The sequence below is a fragment of the Opisthocomus hoazin genome, chromosome 28, assembly GCF_030867145.1.
Source record: "Opisthocomus hoazin isolate bOpiHoa1 chromosome 28, bOpiHoa1.hap1, whole genome shotgun sequence".
Classification (NCBI taxonomy): Eukaryota; Metazoa; Chordata; class Aves; order Opisthocomiformes; family Opisthocomidae; genus Opisthocomus; species Opisthocomus hoazin.
The window spans coordinates 4,899,567-4,916,884 of NC_134441.1; the positions used below are offsets into that span (position 1 = coordinate 4,899,567).

Consider the following 17,318-nt stretch of genomic DNA (forward strand, 5'->3'; position numbering starts at 1 on the left):
CTTCATGAAATAGGTGGGTACACAAAGATTCTGTGCTCGCTCATGTTGTTTGACCAGAAGTGAGAAGCAGCATGAAAATACACACCAATGAAGGAAACGGAAGGATCACTCAACAGAGAAGACTGGGCAGACCATAGGAAAGAGCAGTGCAATGAAGCAAGACGAGAACAAAAGCATCTCAGCAATGGACTTTATGGTGAATAACGGAAAAGCAGAAGCAAGAGGTTTTCAAACAATAGCAAGTTGCAGAAGAGGCATGTTCTTCCAGCTACAGATCCATCAGAATGGTCCCACAAAAGCTCCTGAAGGACAATCAAATTGCTTGCTCCTGTTGACAAAACTATCTGGAAGAAAGATGAGTGTAGCTTCTATTTCAAATGCCACACACGCACCTTTTATATTTTGTTTGGTTAAAAGCTCATATAACGTTTCTCAAGTAAGTGAGGAATTTTTTTTTTTTTTAAGGAAAGGAGGAGTAAGAAGTATCTTTCACTGAAGATTTTGCACAAGTAATGTTTCTATTGGTCACAGATAAATGACTGTCTCCCAGCATGTATTTAAATGCATCTTACACATCAGTAGTAACAGGCTGTGAAAATTCCCAGAGAAGATTTGTCTTAAAATACAGAGATTTTCACAACAACACTCATTTAGGACACACAGTCTCTAAGGAGTAGTGAGTCAAAGGCTCCTTCATCTACCACAGAAAGGCATTCCAGGCTCCAGTGGCTGAAATACAAACTTCAGTCCAAAGAAAGATGTAAGTTAAAGGCAGTAAGACCTGAATCAGTCAGTAGGTCCAGCACAATTCCATACACCAAAATCTCTGCAAGGATACACACGCCCTCCCATGACCTTAATTACATACTTTAACTGTAACAACTTAAACAGGCCTAGGACTCACTACTCTTCCCTTTTATTACATACACCAAAATAAGCACTTACGGTATTTTCTGGCCTTAAAATTCATTAATCTCTCTTTAGACAACAAACCAGTGAAAAAAAAAAAGTCTCTAAACAAACTCCACAATCTTATCAGAAAAGTGTTAGGGAACAGTTTAAAATAGAAAACGCTACTTTCCATACTCTCAATTTTCTGGCAACACCTAAAAAAAGTCAAGTCATGTTTACTTTCCTTAATGGAAAACCATCACTCGCTCTCCCCCTAATGTCAAGACCCATCATGCTCCAAGTACTGCAAGCAGCAGTTCGGCTGAGTCAGCTGCGCTTAGCCAAGCTGACAGACAGTGCAGGACACACAGAGTGATTCAATGAAACAGAAATTAATTTAGCTTGTTCTTTTTGCTGTACGCAGCACGAGATTTTTCCAGGAGTATCTTAAGGTTTTAGTTTTGTTTTTAAAGTGATTATTGAACTATACAGCATAGTTCAAGTCCTGGGATTTTATTTGGTTTGCAAGACCCAAAACATAAAGGAGTCTTCATATATAACCAAGTACAAGGCAAAGATCCTAGAAACACGTGCACAGAATCAGGATTTCATTTTCAGATAGAGTTTTTACATGTATGCACACACACAAACGTATAAATAACATTCGCATATAGAACTTTTTCATAAAACACAGAATTCAAAGTAAATTCTCATCTTTTCGTATGTATACAGTTAAGTTTGAAAACAGCCTAAGCAGGACTCAGCATCCCCTGTTGGTCTCCTGTGACTAGCTGACTTGGCTAAATTTCTAGGTGCATTGTAGTTAAGCAAAGGTAGAAGGTAGCGTTCCCAGAACGTGACATGAAACACACTTCTTGGCACCGATTACAGAGGAAAGCAAGAGACTATGCAGCTCACTTGCCTAACGACATTGTGTTTAATTGAACAGATAATACCACAATGCTGCTCTAAATCAAGTATGCAAATAAATCCTTTCTCAGTCTTTATTTGAACACTCTTGTACTAGAATGAAATTTGAAGACAGTCCTCAAACTCCATCAAAATGTGATTTAGACCAGAAAAATCTTAGTGCAAAGATACTGCTGCATTATGCAATATTATCTTGGTTTTTTTCTTTTGCAAAACATTGCAACAACTACTAAATGTGTTTAGTTCAGTTGGCTGTGGATAAACAAGCTGCTCAAAACCCCCCACAACCCTGCCCTCTGAAGCAGTTACTCAAATCTTCAAGCCCAAGTTTCACTGTAAGTTCCAGACACCTAAACTTTCTCAAAGTAGGATTTATAATTTTATCAGGAAAAGAAAAAATAAACAAAACACCATTTTCACAAGTTCTGGATTTTTACATTAAAAACATTGAACAGAATCACTAGGTGACTAAAATGGCAGTAACAGTATCAGAATGATGACATTTCACACTTATTAATAATGAGTAACTCTTCACACAATACTCCTAGATACAACCAGTGCTCTTGAACCAAGAATATGGAGGCAGATTAACAACTAGGGTTTATGTCCCTTCATCTGCAAATTTAACAGAACTAGGAAACAGAAGAGAAATACAAGGAGTACAACAGAATTGACCAAAGCTCATCAATTCTACTTTACGTGTCATATGCCACTACATTATTTTGCTTTAAAAGTTTTCCTTGACAAGGTGCTGGAGGGCTTGGTGCAGGTATACACTGCTGACAATGAAAATATTTTTATTAAGGGCTTCAGGAAAAGAAGCGGATGATCCCAAGTCACTAAAACACAACCCAAGCAATCTTTCAAAAAATTATTCCAGTCTATAAACAGCAGCTTCAACGTTCATATAACCCACAACACAAGTTTCACAAAACATTATACAAAGCACTCCTGTAAAATTAAAGAAAATAAAAGAAAGAAAAAGAGAAGGCGCAGCATGAAGTAATTTCAGACAACCAGTTTTGTGAGAGCTTTAATGGCACAAAATGTTTAAGCTACAACTTATACATGTACTGTAAACTGTATATAATGTTACAAAGTGCTAACTAATTTATGAAGAATGCGTAATCACTTTGGCTCAGTTAACTCCAATATTTCAACAAATGTCAATTAAAAAATTTGAATTTCTAACAATCTTCAGCTTTCACTTTTTAAAACAGTAAGTAAATATGTATTTGCTGCAGTTAAGTTAGCCTGCTGCATTTTTAATGTGCGAGTTTATGCATTTTTTTTTTTCTTGATCCTATTTACAAATATTCTAGGCCAGTTTTCACTGAATGTAAGAAAAATGAAGCCTGCATTTTTTTTTCCAAAACTGTAAACAGGTATAAAGCTTTTTAAACAACATTTATCTTAACAAAACTTCAACTATCAATAGTTGAAACCCCTTTTCAAATTATACAACAATCTGTTTCTGTTCATTGTAAAACTAGAAGTTGTAGACTTTCATCCAAAGCTTATAATAGGGTATCAATAAATACTGTATTGTATCTTAGCAAGTGTTACAGTGATCATGTATCCATTCCTCATTTATAGTTTTCACAATTTTTACTTCACGGCTCCTTGAAATAGTATAAGCTGTGTTGATACTCTAGCGACAAGCTTGCAATATTATTTATCAGATATTGTGAAGAAAAATTACCTTTTAGTTTAGAATGGGGTAATTTTTTTTCCTTGAAAAAAAGTACTCCCTACTTAGTAAAAATCTATTTTTCCACTATTCCAATTTCCATACAAATCAAGGTGCTGTAATTCGAACTGAAAATGTTTCAGCCTTTCCCCGTTCCCTCAGTTTCTAGGACTGTAAAATGATGTGCTTGATACTATCTAAAACATCCTTCACTTCCCCCTTCCCTCCCCCACCTTTGGGTGAAACCCAATATCCACACTTGAAACAAATATGCAGCTGTAGGCAACTCAAGTGCCACTAGTACTGACAATTAAAAGAAAAAAAGCAGATGTCTCCAACAGAACTTTTTGTTAGACTGCCCTTTCACCCTGAAAACATTCTCTAACAGCATTCAGAAGTAGAGAATAAAAATAAATACAGTTTAGCAGTGGATTTATATTTAACTTTTTCACTTCCTGGGAGCTAGGTAAGTTAGCCTCAATTGGGATTTGGCTTCTATGCATCAACTGTTTCAAGCGATCACTGCTATATCAAATAATCAACTTTATAAAGTCTGACGCAAGCAATTATAGGCAGCTGTTCTCTCCAAACTGGCTGACTATATTTTCTTACCATTTTCTACAAGTCAGCCTACTAAAGTTATTATTTAAATGAGATTTTTGCTAGTCTTAAAATTAGCATTGGTTCCCTAAATACTTAGTATTAAAGTCTATATCATATTTCTTTTTATATTCATATATATATAAAAAAAGAGTATTCTATCCTTCAGAGTCATGCTACATCTTCTGAAACCCAATAAAATCTATTTAAGGACACGACTGTCCCAATGCTTTGTAACAATTTGGTACTAAAGCTTCACATTTTGAAAAGAAGTGTCACTGAAGGAGGACAAGGCTTAATGTTCCCTAAGATAAAAGTTCAACAACGTTAGTGAGAAGTCTACCTAACATGAGACATCACAAGTGACTTTCAGATTCCACGTATCCCCAAAGGAGATTGTACAGTAAACAGTGAGATAGGAATATTGAAAACTCATTTGCATAAGACATCAGAGCTTTACAACTTCTGAATCTCTACGCACCTGCACGATTGTCCCCCTTAAAGAGAAGTCAAATGCTTTACCTTCTAAAACTCCCATATCATCGTAATTGTAAATGGTTCCACAACAAACAGAATCACATCCTTTTATACAGAGTCTAACTACACCTACAGCTGTTGGGTTTTTCCTTAATTTAAAACTACTTTAAAAGGAAAATCTCACATTTAAAATTTTCCCCAGGAAAACAGGTAAGGAAAAGAAAAGCTTCTTCACATGCAAACAATGCAATTTTCTAGGCATCAGACAGGTTTTCCTACAAGGAATAAGGAGCTGACTTCATAGAAAAGACAAGATTACAACAATTACCTAATATTAAAATATGCTGATGGATTTAGTTATCCTACTGTAAAATTTATGCAGTCTTTGCCTCCTGCAAAGCAAACGGTGTTAGCCAATACAAGGGGCCAAGTAAATTCCCCCCAAAGCTGATTTAAACTGGTTTCTTATTGCCAGCAATTTCTTAGTTTATTTCACGACCAGCTTATTTTTCAAAAGAAAAATTCATTTTCACTCCAATTGATAATTTTCTTCCAAACAGACTGTTAATTCTATCACCATAATACAGTCAACATTTATACCATGCACAACTGCAATTTAAGTCAGGTTGCACTAAGGAGGCAACAGCATCACTGATGAAATTAAAACTTGCTGGTGGCATTTTGCATTGAGAAAAGCCCTTGCAACATATAGACAGTTGTAAACTCCATTCAGCAACTCTGACGTGTCTTGCAGGCCAAGAGGCAGGGGAATGGGAGGAGAGAGGGAAAGAATGTGGATAGCGAAACACCTCAACAGAGTTCCAACACAATACTGAATTCCAGAGTTAGCAAAAACCTGGATATGTAAGGAAAGGGTGAAGTCAGGGTCATGCTTAAAATGGTCTCAAGTCAAATGTACTAAATGAGACAGTAACACCTTCACAGGTCACGTGGATTTCCAGGTTTTGCACTCCATCTTTCAATAAGTGCTGGCTGAAGGTGTGGTCAGTCGTTTTCCAATGTAGATGCTGAAATAAAAAGTATAAGGCATATCGTATTTCACAGAAATACTCCCTGTTTTTCCAACAGTCCTCACGCACTCAGCTATTCTAATTTGTCTTTCAAGTAAGTCTGATGAGATTCTTCCAAGGACTTCATTTCTCTTCTGCAAAGTTACTTAAAGAGTGAGATTTTCAGAACCCCAGTCCAAAAGCTTTTGTGTCGTTCGTAGAGTACGTGACACAGCAGCTCTTGAATACCCGAGCAACGCTCCCAGGTTATTACAGTAAAACAAATAAATTACTGCCTATAAAGGGAGGGAGTAAGCTTTAAAACACTGAGCACTGAGGATCTACGCAAACACTGACCTCTAACAAATTCAGGCACGATTTAATTCGTCGCAGAAATATACAATTTTGCTATAGTACAATATATTCTCATATATTCTACCTTCCCAATTTTTGAGATATTACAAGAATTTAAAGAGACACTTGAACTACACCCCAAGAAACAAATATGAAGCTAAATAAAAACACATTTTGAGTACATGTCTTTGCCCCATCACAGAAGAACATAAGATGGATAAACATAACGTAAGGACTTGAGCAAGCTGATAGATTATGTTGGATTACACAGGCAATAAAAGCATTGCTGAGCTGTCGTAGCTGATCTTGTAGGACACATCCAGTATTTCATATATCTTTCCAAGCATTCAAACCTTGACTTTCAGTTACATCGCACAGCTGCAGCATTAGACACCAAAAATTACAAAGTATGTGCCACACACACAGAACTTCAGCATCATTATTTCTACAATGTGTTTAGGTAATAATTAGTAGAAGTTGCAGCAGTTTTCCAAATATTCTGTTCTTACTTTCCCTGCGTTATAACCTGAAGCATTTAATTAGAAGACGTGGATAATCAAATGGCACATTATAATTGCAAAGGTTATTTGCAAATTCATGATAATCCATGCATTTTCAGTTTAAGAAACTTGACCTATTCTAGAAATAAAACATATCAATGGCTGCAGAGTTTCAATTGCTGCAAAGTTTTTCTGCATTTCAAAAAGTGTCTGTCTTGAACAAGGTGCAACAGTACTCTAGTTATTCTAGACAAAGCCCTTTTCAGCAGGCACCTGACATAAAAGTAAAGTGGAAAAGCAAAGCCAGATGCAAAAGTTCAAGTGAGAAATTGGGTTAATACTTACCCTAGTCCCAAAGCCAAAACATGAGATATGAACAGAGATGGAATGAAAACCTTAAGAAATTCCGCAGAGAAAATGCCACCTTTTTTCATTGCTCCACTTTTTCTCATACTTAAAGACACTGTACGTTTAGGATGTCTGAAATGAAATTCCCTGAAAGAAGACGGGTAGGGGAGAAAAATTCAACATGTTTTTTTGTTCGTTTCTTTCCTTTCTTTTTGCACACAAATGCACAGATCTCTGTAGGAACATTTTTGTTAAAAGCACGAAGAGCTAGAGATCAAAGCAAGAGATCCCTTACACAGAGTAAGGAATCAAAGAGAATAATAGGAGGTATTGTGGAGAGACCACTTACACAGACAGTATAGAGACAAAGGGAGCAGTAGCTGAAGATAGAGGTAGGTCCGAGAGAGGGAATTTCAGGATGTGATTTGTTAGCAAGAGCCTCATTTTTTGTTCCAAACAGAGATACAGAAGTCTGCCAGATTTAGACAGCATCCTCTATTTTAATAAAAATGCTTTGCATTCAAGGATCTCAAGGTTTCCCCTTCCGTGGATGAACATTACATATTTTACATAGAAAGAAAAAAAGGTACAGAGAATTTAGGAGACTTGCTCAACACCAACCCATTCAATAAGCCAAAACTAAATCCCATGAAACCCAGCTCCAAGTACCCAGCTCTTCCAATCACTATGATTTTGTCAAGAAACCCTGCAATCAGCTTGCTGTGGATTTATATTACTTTCAATAAAAAAGTAATTCTGTCACTATTAATAAAGATTTCCATACTTCACTGTTTTGACTTCTTTTAGCCTCCCCAAAGAGAAATCTACCTATTTCTAAGATGATGTTATTTGGACAGCCAGAGAAATTCCCTGCAACTGTGATTTATGATTCTTCCTCATATAAAAAAATAGTCATTTAAAAAAAAAAAGTTTAACTCACTTGGGAGGAATGTTTTCAGGCCTACTTGACCAGTCTGACACCCAGTCAACACTTTTCTTCAAAACTTCCAACTCTTTCTCTCCTTCTACTGCTTCTTCTTCAGACTGTAAACAGACATGAGACAAGTCTTATAGCACTCAGTTAGCTCCTCCTCATGGTGTTAAATTGAAAGTGACAACAACAGTGGTAAAATGATAAGCACCAAATGGTGGCACTTGATAAACGAGCAAGTGTCCTTGGACTACTGATTATTTAGAAGAGATTTTACCATGCAAACAAGGGGATCTGCAGAAGTCACTACACCACAAACTTCATTACTATATCCAGGACTTCCACATCATTGCAAGTTGTTTGGCTTTTTTTTAAACTAACAAAAGAAGGATTATTTTAATCCTAAATGTAATAAACCACCATCATGCAAAAAATATTAAACAAAGTTTTTACAAACGGCAAGTTGATGGCATTCAATTTAAAGTGTACTGAACGTGGCTAAAGCACAGAAATACAGCCAAATAAAAACGTTTCAAAAACACTATTTTTGACCTTTTTTAAAAGGTGTTATTACTCATTTAAAATTTAGATTACTGGCAACTAGCAGCTTCTACTGGGTGTGTCACAGATAAAGTAGGGAAAGTAGGGAAATGCAAGCTCACTACAACCACCTTGATCCAAAAATTTAACATTACATCACTAGATACAAACATTACCACATAGAGGAAAAAAAAACAGAAAGGCTAGAGAATGCCACTGACTTTGGTACAAATCCCTCCTTAGTATTAAAACAAATTCCTGAGTGACTCTTACTAAAATAAGATAAACCCCTTGCAACATTAAAGCGGGAAGCATACCAAAACCAGAAGTAATCAAATATGACAGTCACAGAAGTGAGATGGCAGACCTAACCAGCAACTTCATTCAGATCGTTCTGGGTCTACAGGGCAGAACTGCAACCGCCCTACTGTTCGGCCAGGTCTTTGACAAAATTAAATGCAAGGTTTCATTCTTCCAGGAATGCTTTTTATTGATACTGCTGAAGACAGCAAATTCTATTAAATGATTAAACTAAGAGATCAGCATTAGCCTTCTCTCAGCATGTATTATGGAGATTACTCACTATGATGTGAGCTGACTATCTGCAGAGCAATAAACTGGACACCCTGAAATCTTGTGCAGAAATACAAACATTTCAAAAACAAAACAGGTTTGACACACACAGTACAAGCAGTGTTAAACAATAATATGACTGCTGCTAGACAGGGCATTTCTCAGCTTTCAAGATGAGGCCTCATCTTTCCCCTCACTCTAAAGTAATTAATCTCTACAAGTCAAATTTCACTTAATATAGAATGTAAGCCTAAGCCAACTTTACTAACCCTGCCACATTGTTAAAAGTAATTGTTCTGGAATGTGTTTTAATTTAATAAAACTTCATTCCAAAAACAACCCCTTAAAAGAAAAGATAATTCACTTAAGCTGACATAAGCTTGAGTGCACAAAAATTACTTACTATACCTATTTACAGGGAGATACTACATAAAGTTCTAATAAAATCATTTGACTAAAAACCTGCAAGTAGAAAGTACACAACAATTAAACAGCCTTACACAAATGACTAAAGGACACTACCAAATTTTGAATAAATAAGGTTTATCAATTCATTTGCTTGTACTGCAGCTCACAGCCAAGTTTCAAGACTCAGAATGAAAAAAACAAATTGCTAGCAAGTAGCTTAACATATTTTTGGACACATAGAATACATAACATTTTAGACCTTTTGACATGATAAAGAGCTTGCTCTACCCCTCAAGTACTCCCCATACTGATCTATATCAAGAGATGAACTATATACAATATCTACAACTTTAAAATATATTTTTAAAAGTTAATGTATTTTAAAGGTTAATTAAGAAAATACCTGAGAACTACTGTCTTTGCTTGTGTGCATTTCCACATCAAAAGTTATCTGTCCATCTTCTTGAGGTGAAGGGCTAAAGAAAAATTGATTTTGTCACGTCATTCTGTCATACTACACTACATCAACTAAAGAACCATCAGCGTAAATAGCATCTCAGCAGAATCATTTCCACATGCACTTCTGCACACTATTCAACTGAGTTAGCAATATTAAAGTCTTTCAAAACCTCTCATCTTTTCAAATTTTTTTCCATTTATAATCCTACCTTTCTCAACAGGATTGACCATCCTCCCACTGAAGCAAATACACTATTGCCCATAACTTCAGCTGCTACACAAAAGATGCAGACCCCTTCCTTCTTTTAGATAACACTGCCAGTATTTGTGAATTATACCTCTTTTTGTACCATTTACAAGCAGAAACATCACACATCAAAACATCTTTTAATGCTTGGCAAGGATACACACTCCCCTTGTTAGCCTCACTGAATACTAAAAATTTGGTAATCTACTTGAGAAATTAATCAGCTATCGCACTTCAACCAAGGAAACACTACAGAATTTAAATCAGGAACAATACAAAGTGCTGTATAATGCACCAATGCAGGTCTCTCTCACTAACACGCTAAGGGCATCTATTTAATCTGACTTAAGCTTTCGTGAAAAAGGCATGTTTTACAGATATCCAAAAAGAACCCAAAACACCACATTTAAGAGCAACTTACCATTTAGAACTTTTAGAAAAGAATGCAAAATATCAAAATATCTCCCCCTTTCTTGTTTGTTACTTTGTTAAAAGGGGAAAAGAATTACCAAAAAGGTAACAAGTAGAAAAATAAGGTTTTAAAAAAACAAAAAAAAAAGAGAGAGAACTCAAAATGTGGGTAATGACTGAAAGAATCCTACACTAGTAAAATAAACTATACAACCATCATCTACCAAACATTCCTGGTTGGGCTGGAAAGTACTATACTGACAGCTCGCTTCTTAGCAACACAGATGCAACAAACTATTTTCTATATACGTAACCATTCTATTTGAAATACTTGTATGGATTATTTTTAAACAGTCTCCTACATTCAGTAATTAAATCAGGCCTCACTAATTTTAAATAGCTTTTATATCTGATCAACCATTTATGTATGTGCTGTATATAAGCTACACAGTATACATGACAGACAGCATTTACCCAGCAAAACCAAAGGAGGCACAAGCAGAAGGACAGCTAAAATTACCTACAGAAACTGCTCAAGGATTTCCAAAACTGCCCCAAAACTTCCTAGATGAAAGGGTATAATGAACACATAAGAATATCATAATGCTCACATGTGTCTTGAAGGATTATATTGTTAGGCAAGAAATATTTTACATTCACAGAAAAAAAAAGTAGAACACTGAAAGCAAGGAGTACAACTTCTGAGAATCATTTTTTTATTAAGTCCAGTGATATATTTTATTATGCTTGACTAAATATAAAGCACGCATACATAACTTTATTATTAATGAGCCAATAAAAGTAGATATTTTTTAATACTGTATGTGATTCATGACAATGTAAAATTTAACTGTGGTGTTGATGTGACTTTCCTGCTCCTGGATTCCTTAGCTTTCTGTAGCAATGAAAGATGTCTTATTTGACAGCCAGTTACCATGAGCTGACAAGTACTCTGAATACCAGAGCATGACAAACTTAAGCCTGAGAAAAAGCTTTACCCCTTCATGAACTTTTACAGGATCAAAACTGCAATAAACTGCATGCAGGACAGTAAACACTTCTTTACCTGTCACAGTGGGAACTGCCTCTTGAACTGCTCTGTCCTGATTCATGCTGGGCGTCCAGGAGAATTTTTTCCATGTCTCCATTGTGGATGGAGGATGATGAAGGGACATGCTCCAGACCTCCATTCTTCCCATTGCCATTATCGTTGCTATTGCCATTGCCGTTCATCTGTAACTCCACCCAGGAACCTGTTGGGCCAGGCAGATGTCACTTCATTAAAAGCAGCAGAACTAGAACCCATCTTAAGTTTATCAATTACACACAGAAAAAACCCACAAACATGGTGAATTCAGATAACATACACTGCTGCTGGGAAAAAACTCATAAACATGTACCGAGGACAAGAGTGACATGCTTCCTCCTCTTTCACCAACAAAAACACCCCTAAAATTATGTTTTGTTGCTACTACCTATGGAGCTAGTCAAATAAAATGCCCCCTCTCTCCTCAACTATTAATACTTGAATAAGTCACGTTTCTCTCCGCAGTCTGAGGCTTCAATTATCTACGTATCACTCAATTACACTAGTCACCCCACTTCCCTGTTCTACATTCCTTTTTGAAACAAACTTTTCATCCCCTAGCCCCCTTCTATACAGTTCCCCCATCTGCAATTTTATATTCTCCTTCTTCCCTCTACTTCCAAAGGCCCTGAATCAACCCCGATTGTTATATACACCAGCCAGGCTGCCATTCTCAGGCATCATTCAGCTTTCTTTGCCCCGGCCCTCTAACAAACATCTCCCATCCAATGCCATCTGCCACCTCTCCTATCCTACCATAACCTTAATAAACGGGTCAAACCACAATTCAAACCATCAGAAGCTTGAGGTAGGCATTATATTTCCTCACACAGCTAAAGTACCATGCTAACATACATGTCACTGCAGTTAGACTAAAAGATTTCTACTGCTAATAAGCTAAAATAAAGAACTGAGTAGCATGAGAAATCCAGAGGTCTCACATGTAATAACAGTTAATTATTTCAACGCTATCACTTCAGTGTTCCCGCCCCCCCCCCCTTTCCTTAGCCAAGGAAGGCTGTATAGACTACACATTGAGCTTTACTGGGTTTCCCCTCCCCTTTTTTTTGTAGTTATAAATATGGGATATCCACGTGTGCAATGAGATTTAACAGAAGAGCAAGAGTGTATCATGAATGATAAAAGCATCTGCTAAAGAGTTCATATACTCTGTAGTTAGGTTGAGGATTTTTATTTTTGTTTTAAAATGTCTTCACGTGTATTTAATGTGCAGATTAACTAAATGCAAAACAATATTTACCAGTATGTTCATTAGTGACATGTTTCAATTGACAGGTTGTGGAAATATTCTTAATTCATAAACATACTGCGTAACGTCCTGAGGCATAAAGACAGAATAGACTTCTATTGTTCTATCTGTTCCAAATATTTAAATACATTCCCTGTACAATTTCAGTTCCAACTTTCTCATTAAGACATATACCAAGAATCACATGACCACACAGCCACTTTATTAGCCATGTAATGGAGGGAAAGATCTCCAATGTCTCAAAAGCATACTGTTTTCAATACAATATTATATCCCATCATCCATCAGACAATGATTTCAAACATGTATACTTATATCATGACAACTCCTGTGTAATTTAATGTATGCCACCTGAAGGTGAGTGCTTTCAGGCTTTTTGTGTTTGGTTACTTTTTTATTTTTCAACTTTTGACATCATCATCACCGAGGTAAAAATACTCGAGAAAAAAAATAAAGCCTAAAGATACAAATACAACAGCTGAAACTACTTTTTAAACATTATTTGTACAGGTTCTAAATTTTAACACTGATTTCTTGACTTCTGACATGCACACTAGAATGCCTGTACTTCTTTCTATAGAAAAGTTTTGGCCCTGGAAACTGCATCAGTGACACAGGAAGGGATGTATGTCATAACGAGTTCACCTATTTTCAACTTGATTTTGTGAAGCTGAAACAGAGTTTATTCTTCATACCAGTTATTAACCACGCCACTGTACTGATGACCATGGAAGCATCATACTGGTTAGAGTCCTGGTGGTTTACAGCCTGGTTTCCCCAAGCTGTATTCACTAAGAAGGAATTCAGGGTGTGCACAGAGCTCTTGTGCACAATCACATGACGTACCCCAACTTGGTACTACATGCTGGGCTTCTCAGATAATGAAGTGCTAACCAGGAAAAGGCAGCCTTTGCTCAGACTAGTCAGCATGAGACCCAGAGACCATGTTATTTCAGATTTAGGATGACTGCTGGTGTCTAAATTTCAAAATCAAAAGGCCACGCTGTAAGAACTACACCAGGCAGATTTGCCTCGTAGCAACATCTTTACATAAAGAGGCCACACCTGCAGAAAAGCACATGGCAAGTGCAGCTGGAAGACAGTTAGGCCAGAAAATCATGCATTCCCCAAGAACCATTTTAGAGTAGAGAGCATCTATTGGGAAAACGATAATGCTCAGGATCTGCAAAGACATCTGTTATTAAAAACTCAGCAGCGAGTGACAAACACTGTGAAAAGAACAGAGAGCAAAGATGCAAAGGTATGTCCTCCTCTGACACCGAACAGGGGCAGAGAAAAACCCAGTGTAAGACGATTAGAACTGGTTGCTCTAGTCTGCAGCTACTAAACACACCTCCATAGCGCTCACGCACAAACAAAATCTTTATTAACATTTATCCCGGACTGACAAAACTTGCCATTTATCTAAAATGTGTTGCAGCCATACTAGGGAGAACACTCAAATTAAACTGTGAGTAAGGAGTACCAACACGTCGAGCAGCAGTTTACATGACAAGCAGCACGTTCTCCATCTGACCTCACTTTTAATGAGTCAAAATACATTCAAGGAAGCGTAATCTGACATCAAGCTAAAACATGCTACATACTCCCACTGGCAGTCACAACCGGTTTGGGAGAGGGAGCCAGACAGCCCTAGTAGTTTCAAAGACTCTGATTAGAGGGACATAAATCTTTGCTTCTTTAAAAAGATGCACAAGGATATATTTGAGAATAAACCGCCCAAGTAACAGGTAGTGTTTTTTGCCCCAAGCTTTCTTCAAACTAAGGAAGTTACATTAATCACCCACATGAGAATTCTTAATTTTACCATATTTTCAACTTGACAGTAAAATGGGAAATATGGTAGAATTAAGAAATATTGTAGAATTGTCCTCCCTTCACAAATCACACCACACACACTTTCTGGGGGGAGGAAGTCTACAACTCACAACTGTTTTTATGAATGGTATTTTTCTCCAAACTTCTTTGAATTTTGGCCATGTTCTCAGACTGTATGAACTGATACACGCTGACTTTAATTACAAGTTTTTCAATAACCAATGTACTGTTTAAACAACAGTAGCTAAACGTGTGGAGGAAAAGGGGTCTCATTTGTTTATTCACTCTATGACTTCACTTGGGTGGGTGGGGGAGATATCAAGGACAATACATAAATTATATACAAATATGCATTTTAAATTTATAAAAATACTCCAAGTTAGTAGGTCTTAAGGCTTCTGAGCCATGGTGAATTTGAATATATGAAGAAATATCACTTCTACAATAAAGTCTACCGTTAACCAAAAGAAAAAAAAAATAATAAAAAGAGAGAGAAGAAAAGAAAGCTGTTCAAATTCCCATAATGGTAATTATTAAGCAGATTTTTTCACGACAGAGCTAGATGGGTTCCTGCCTAAAGTGGGATTTCTTCCTTTTGTCAATATATAATGGCGCCTTATAATAATTAAAATATAGGAAGCATCTAGAATTCCCAGAGCAAGCAGGCAAGATTCTTTTTTGTTTTTGTGAACCAAACAAAGCATAGGTTCTGTTACCAGTTTTAGTCCCAGGTCTTCTGACCTTCAATTCAAGTGCTGAGGGATCTTTGAATGAAAGGCCCTAAACATGCACAAACGACATACAGAACAAAATGAGTAAGTGTCTAAGCTCATTAGCCTGAAAAGGTTCACTGAAAAGCTTATATAATGGCAGAAAATGTACCTATAACACCAGAGCATTGTGGAGCAGCTGAACATCTGAAAGCAGCACTAAGCCTACATGGAGCTGATTGGTTGCATTTGTTTTGTTCACGGAGCACAGATTATCAAACATTTCCTCTCATACCTTGTGCTCACCACCTTCAGTAATCACATTGATTTTGCTAAGCCTTTACGTGCTGATCCAGCAGTAAGATCTACGTGGGCAGATCCAACACAGGCTCACAGTGCACTCACCTCTTGTTGCTTCTATCCTACAGCAGAATAACATGCCCACAGAGTAAATTAACATACTAACAGAATACGAAAAGGAAATATTAAAATACAGAAGCAGCATAGATTGCAATTTCTGAAGTAAGGATTGAGTTCGGCGCTAGGCACATCACAACTTTAAGACAACATAATTGTTATTTAATACTAACAGCCCTGAATAATTTGCTAAAATGCCTATTTGACTCAGGTGAACACTGTTGTAAATTGCCATCCCTATCACAAGATGTAGTGTTACCGTAACATAATCACAGTGTTATGAAATGGCCATAGTTTGTCCTTCTTAATACAATTCCCATTGAGTTACCAGAGATCTACCAACCATTTCGTTGTCAGTTTAACTTCATTGTAAACCACGAAGGTAACAGTTAATGATCAAAGCAATTTATTCACTTCTTCAACTACAGCATCCTTAATAATTACAAACAAATGACAGGACACATTGAAGTAGCTGTTGAAAACGAGGGAAAAGCATCTGCCAAGTCAGTATGAGAGCCTACATAAAAACTACCGATGTGCCTTACTAGTGTTATCCTAGGAACAAAGGGATGCAGCAGAGCAGCTGACAGAGATGCCGGATATAGAGGAAAATAGCTCACGTCAGTGGTATTGACTCAGCCACTGAATAAACTCATTCCCACAGTCATGCTCCTCCCCCCTCCCTGCTGTATCCCCATCTTAGCTGTTAACACCAGCCACCAAATAAACTCCGTTTAACCACGAAACAAACCTGCTCCCGCCGAGCCACGGCGCTAGCTCGTTCCTCCGGCTGCGCTCGCCGTGGCCGATTCACCTCAGCTCCTGTGAGGAGCGGCCCGGCGCCGAACCCCGCCGCGCCGCGGGCGCTCACCCCACTTTTAGCGCGCAGCCCCCTCCGCTTCCCCAGCCCCGCAGCCCGCTGCCCGCGCTGCCCCCGGCCCCGCCGCCACCCCGCCATCCCGACCCCGACGCCGTTCCCCGCCCGGCAGCGCCGCCGAAGCGCTGCCCCCCGCGCGCCCCCTCAGGCCTCACCACCCGCCTCTCCCTCACAGCTCCCCCCCCGCCGCGGACGCCGCCGATTCGCCCCCGGCGGCTCGCGCGGCCCCTTCCTCCGCCAATCGCGGCCCAGACAAGGGGGAGAGGGGGTCGCGGCCCTGACGGCCCCCCGGCCCCCGCCCCGTTCGCTTCCACACGCCAACGGCGGCCGCACTCACTGTTGAGGCCCGGCTCGGTGTGCGTCCCCTCCGCCGGCGGGTTGTTGTTGTTGTTGTGCTGCGGAGGCTCCTGAGGGCTGGACATGGCGGCGCAGGAGCGGCGACTGAGGAAGCCGCTGGGGCTGGGACAACAACAACAAACCTGGACTCCGCTCCCTGGCCCCGGCCGCTCCGCCTCCTCGCACTGCGCAGGCGCCGATCGGCCCGCTTCCCGCCCTCTGCCACTGCGCACGCGCCTCCCGCCCCGCGGCGCGTGTCGTGCACCATGGCGCTCAGCGCGCTCGCGCACGTCCCGCCGCCGCCGCCGCGCCTGCGCCGAGGGCGGGCGGGCTCTGAGGGGAGAGGCGGGGGCGGGCTGCTCGCAAACCCCGAATCACCGGGAAGCGCGGGCTGGAGGTGCTCGGCCCTCCCA

The 17,318-nt window shown here is 38.9% G+C and overlaps 1 protein-coding gene across 2 annotated transcripts; it reads right to left on the reverse strand.

Moving 5' to 3' along the window:
* Window positions 1-2,840: 2,840 nt before the first annotated feature.
* Window positions 2,841-17,100, reverse strand: BNIP3L (BCL2 interacting protein 3 like). Of its 2 annotated transcripts, none has more exons than XM_075444683.1 (6): window positions 16,907-17,100; window positions 11,436-11,622; window positions 9,656-9,728; window positions 7,741-7,844; window positions 6,798-6,947; window positions 2,841-5,616 (listed from the first exon to the last, which is right to left on the reverse strand). In XM_075444683.1, the coding sequence occupies exons 1-6, from the start codon at window positions 16,989-16,991 to the stop codon at window positions 5,568-5,570; spliced, it is 648 nt and encodes a 215-aa protein (XP_075300798.1). In that variant the 5' UTR covers window positions 16,992-17,100; the 3' UTR covers window positions 2,841-5,567. The 2 variants fall into 2 exon arrangements, with proteins under 2 accessions (XP_075300798.1, XP_075300799.1); XM_075444684.1 differs by lacking the exon at window positions 16,907-17,100 and adding an exon at window positions 15,282-15,319.
* Window positions 17,101-17,318: the final 218 nt, after the last annotated feature.

Coding starts and splice junctions, on each gene's coding strand:
- BNIP3L (XM_075444683.1), bottom strand. CDS start 16,991: ATGTCCAGCCCTCAGGAGCCTCCGCAGCACAACAACAACAACAACCCG. Junction 11,623..16,906: donor CACCGAGCCGGGCCTCAACA/GTGAGTGCGGCC, acceptor CTGGCCCAACAG/GTTCCTGGGTGGAGTTACAG. Junction 5,617..6,797: donor GTTTTGGCTTTGGGACTAGG/GTAAGTATTAAC, acceptor TTTTTATTTCAG/CATCTACATTGGAAAACGAC.